Below are 4925 nucleotides of genomic sequence, written 5' to 3'. Positions count from 1 at the left end.
AGGTTCTTCGTCTACTTCTAGCACCGCCGCCGCGCTCCTAATCTAGCCGCCGCCGTCAGGCCGTCGCCGCCGCTCTACTTTGGCCGCTGCTATCCCCGTAGCCACCGCCACTGCACATCCACTTCCCGCGTCTTCGTCCAGCACCAGCCCGTCGCCAGCGTCGCCGTCACCTACCCCGACCACTTCGTCTACTCCAACAACCGCGGGCGACATCGGCACCGTGCCAATTGGCGCCGCAACCGTTGTCGAGTTCTTCTCTGCTGGCCCCTCCGACTTCTTCGACATGGCGTACAGCTCGTGCAGGTCCTTGTCTACGCATGCCCGGTGCTGGCAACACCGATGTGTGCCTTCGTCCACGACGTGTCCCCGGGCTTGGCAAACCTGGTGCGGCACTTCGTCAACGTCGTATTCGTCCATCTACGCATGCCCGGTGCTGGCAACATCGACGCGTGCCTTCGTCTACGATGTGTCCCCGGGGTTGGCAACCCCGGTGCGACGCGTCGTCAACAATGTCTTCTTCCCGGCGCACCACTACTTCGACACTACTGCGTGCATGACTAACTCGGCGCCTTGTTGCGCCCGCGGCTCCACGGCGACATCCTTGACACCGGCTCCCCGACTCGACATCGACCACGGCATTCTTCGCACGACTACCTCGACCAAGGCTACACCACCATCCGCTCTCGGCTACATCGACAAACGGCACAACGGGCTACCGGCTTGCTTGAGCAACCTCATCGGGTTCCACTCCAGCCACGACTTCTGCGATGCATCAACCATTAGGACTGTGGGGGGTGTTCGTTGGCTTGCCTTCGAATTCTTATCCAGTCTCACTGTCTGCGTCGCTACCGTTATGACTGTGGGGGGATGTAGAGTATAAGATTATTAGGAAGTATAGGACAGACTAGGATTTGGTCCTGCCTTGTCTTGTACTCCAAGTTGATCATTACCTGATCAAAAAAGTACTCCAAGTTGGTCATTGTACTCCTATATATATGCCCACGAGGCTCAAGCAATAAACGAACTATTCCACCAAATACCTCTCTATTACTTCTAACGGTGATCCATTCTGAAATGTGTTACCTGAGTACCCTGTGCTCTGTTTGGAACTGTTGTTGTGCTATTTTTTCGATGGATTGACCCCTAGCAAATAGGGTTTCAGTATAGATGGTGGAGATGTTGGTGTGGTGGCGGCCACTAAGCCGAGTATGGAGGGATGGATAGCCTTTTTTAAAAAAGAGGGTTTGCCGCGGCCTCTGCATCAAAACGATGCATACGGCCATATTATTGATAAGCAAAAATGTCCAACATAACTCTCGAGGTCTCAAACAAAAGGAAAAAATGCTCACAAAGAGCATGAATGCAAAAACAGGATAGCCACAACCGGCAGGCAAAACAAAAGATAGGAAACTAAACACCTATCCTATTACATGACCATCATCCAAACCGGTTGAAGATAGCCTGTGCTAACGTCTTTCATTGGATAGATACAGTAATCAAATGCTTCCTGGCCTCCATCGGAGTGAGTAGCGATCACATACGGATAGCCTTACCGTTCCTTTTTGAAAGAAAAAAGAAAACCAGCTTGGAAGAAGTGAAATGCAAATTTTGTAATTTACATGCAAACTCACATTACATTTTTGTTGCCTGCATTGCCCTCGCGTGTGAGAGATTAAAGTCATTTCATTTTCTTAGCAAAGATTGAAGCCATTTTCGAATTTGTGATCATTTATAGGAGGAGATCTACACCATGCATGAGGAATACAAAGATCAAGTACGTCTCTATTTGATACGATCGATTTCTTGCATCTCAAACCTGCCTGCGATGCTGGTACGCAACATTAGTTAATTACCCACCTGCAGGCTGCAGGCACTCCGAGCATTGCTTTCATTTCCATCATTCTGGGAGTTTATTTAATCTTGCCAAAAGTACATCGCGAATCACCGTGTCCAAACTGACCTCCACGGGTCCACCAGGCAGAGTCGCCCGCACGGCCTTTTCCTTCCACTCCGCCGCGCGCTTCCTCATCTCCTGCCCCTTCTCCCCATCCATCACCTCCTGTATCATCGCCGCGAGCTCTGCCCTTTTCACCTCTCCGCCGATCTCCATCCCATTCCCCCACTCGGTGCACTTGTACCGGCAGTTGGTTTGTTGCTCTGCGAAAAAGGGCCAGCTCAACATTGGCACGCCGGCACAGATACTCTCCAGGGTCGAGTTCCACCCGGAGTGCGTCAAGAAAACCCCCACTGCCTCGTGGGCAATCACCTTCTCCTGTGAGCACCATGTTGTCAGCATGGAGCGGCCGCTGATGGCAGAAAGGAATTCCGGCGGTAGCACGGCCGAGTCGCCCTTCACAAGGTCTGGCCGGATGTTCCATATGAACGGGTAGCCGCTGTTGGCAAGCCCCCACGCGAACTCGAGGAGCTCCGCGTTCGTCATGACGGTGATGCTGCCGTAGTTGACGTACACGACGGAACGGGCGCTCTGTCCGTCGAGCCACTCCAGGAGGCCGTCCTGCTCCCTCCAAAGGTTGGACCCGAGGTCGTGGACCGAGGCGCCAGTCGGTACCACGAGGCTAGCGTAGCGGTGGAGCGGGCCAACAGTGTACATGGGTGGGAGGATGGCGCGCATGGCGTCCAGCACCGGCCCCTCGAGCTCATCGAAGGTGTTGAGCAACACCGCGTCCGGGAGCGATAACCGCTCAGACATGTACATGATGAAGTTCAGCAGCACGTCCTCGCGGTCCGTCGTACGTATGAAGTTCGGGAAGTCGCGCAGGCGCATGCCGTCGCACATGCCCGCAACGCCCTGCACCACGGTGTCAAGGTGTTCCTTGTCCGTGACATGTGACTCATCTGGACGCAAGCCGCAGCACAAAACGCACTCATCAAAAACACACACATATGTATATGACGATTCCGAAAACGGGACACGTACCTACCTTTGAAAGGAACGAAACCCCGCTCTATGAGCTGACGGTAGTGGCGGTACCCCATGAACCCACAGGCGCTAGATGTCCACAGCGCGGCGCACGGCACCCCGATCTCCTTTGCCGCATCGTAGCCAAACGACATGACTCCATCAACGACGAGACAGGTGATAGGCGGCACTCCGGAGTTGGGCTCACTGAGCTTGCCAAGAAGTGCCATGAAGTGGGGCAGGAAGGTGGTCATGATGGAGTAGCACAGTCCACCGACTTCCTGGGTGGCGTCCTCGTCGGATGGAGGGAGCCCGTCCGGCATCGACGCGAAGCGGAAGTCAGGGAGGCCATTGAGCGCCGCTGGTCCGCGCGAGCGGAGCAGCCGGCGGTGGTTGAACTCGGTGTTGACGAAGGTGACGTAGAAGCCCCGGGTGTGGAGTATCTTGGCCAACTTGAGCATCGGCGTTATGTGGCCCTGCGCCGGGGCCGGCAGGCAAACAGCGTGGGGCTTCTCGATGGCCTCCATGATAATCTGTGGCACTTGTTGCTGAGAGGATTTGTTAGAGAGTGGTCACTACTTATGGGGAGTAAACTAAGGCTCCAAGTAGGTGTTTCCAAGTACGTTGGAACGTTGGATTTGTCTCGCCGCGGGTGTGTAGTTCGTACATTCCAAGGGTATCTGCCGCTGATAGTGACCTGGTCAGTACTAGGTACTTGCCGCCCGATGTGCATTTGGTCCTTCTCACGATTTTTATTAGAGATACTGTCCATTTGCGCTTGTTACATATGAGTGTCCTCGCCACACCTGGTCGTGACCATCTGTGTATGCTTGTCTTGTCTTTTCGCTTTTCAGTCGTCTCCAGATATATATTTTTCCGAGCAGGCACCTGAATTTTTCTAGCTTTCAGTCCCATGGTTCGTGACCTATTTCGTCCGTTTGGGTCGGCGCGGACGAAAGTGAAGGCCCAACGCGTCGAACCAAACGCAAATCGCGTCCGCCTGGCGTCTGCGCTGACCCATTTTCGGCCCAAAATTGCGCCTGGAATGTGTCGGCGCAAACGCACCGCTCGTCTTCTCGGTGTCCGCCGCGTCCCCACCTGTAGGCCACCCAACCGCCATCGGTTGTCTTATTTATGACGACCACCGACAGCGAGCCCACTAGTCAGCCATGGAAGCGTCTTTTTTTAAGCACGCGTGCGGCGGGGTCCAGCCTCATCCACTTCTCCCATCCACGCCTGCCCCCCTCCCTCTCTTTGCTTCCTCGCCGGCGATAGCAAACCCTAGCGCGCCATGGGCCTCTTCGGCAGCAGCAATGGCAAGGGCAAGGGCAAGGGCACCTCCGGCGCCTCGTCCTCCCGTGCTCTCCGTCCCCCCGGCGCCGGCGCGTTTCCGTCCTGATCGCCGGCGCCTGCACATCCCGGTGCATCTAGCGCGGTGGCACTGGAAGTACAGGCAGCCGCTGCCGTACCCCGACGTCACACTGCCGCACCATTGGCACCTGGATCCGCAGCGGATCCCGGTGCCGGCGGTCCTTATTAGTTAATGTTTAATTAGATTTAAGTGGACTTTGGCCGGCGTTTGACCGGTCACTTATGTTTAATTATGTTTATTTCGTGTGAGTTATTTTTTTCTCACGATGGCAATTTGGGTCAGCCTTCCCGTTGGACGGTCAAGCCGACCTATTTCAGAATGCGGACGCGCACGTCCCCCTGACCGATCCAAACGGACGAAAAGCGAACAAAGCGTGCGTCCGTTTGGTTCGCCTCGTTGGAGTTGCTCTTAGGCTGTAGTTTCTTTTTGTGTGTGGAAGACGAAACACCAATTTCCAGAGGGGGCAAAGAGTCAGTTTGGAAAGCAACGGGGACAGTTGTGAAAGGTTGAGCCTACTCCAACCCCATCTAGTTCCAGGGACCTGCAGGCCGAGACGATGTAATGACCAAGATGGTCATGAATGATTCCCCCGCACCTGCAGTACCATCTGGGTTGAATGGTCCATCGACAGAT

At 54.9% G+C, this 4925-nt stretch overlaps 1 protein-coding gene across 1 annotated transcript; it reads right to left on the bottom strand.

The window, feature by feature from the left end:
* Positions 1–1897: 1897 nt before the first annotated feature.
* Positions 1898–3456, bottom strand: LOC119306427 (7-deoxyloganetin glucosyltransferase-like). The gene is made up of 2 exons (XM_037582647.1): positions 2943–3456; positions 1898–2856 (listed from the first exon to the last, which is right to left on the bottom strand). Exons 1-2 carry the CDS (start codon positions 3445–3447, stop codon positions 1898–1900), a joined length of 1464 nt encoding a protein of 487 aa, XP_037438544.1. The 5' UTR covers positions 3448–3456.
* Positions 3457–4925: the final 1469 nt, after the last annotated feature.

Source organism: Triticum dicoccoides, chromosome 5B (genome assembly GCF_002162155.2).
Source record: "Triticum dicoccoides isolate Atlit2015 ecotype Zavitan chromosome 5B, WEW_v2.0, whole genome shotgun sequence".
NCBI lineage: Eukaryota > Viridiplantae > Streptophyta > Magnoliopsida > Poales > Poaceae > Triticum > Triticum dicoccoides.
This window is presented reverse-complemented; position numbering and strand designations above follow the sequence as displayed.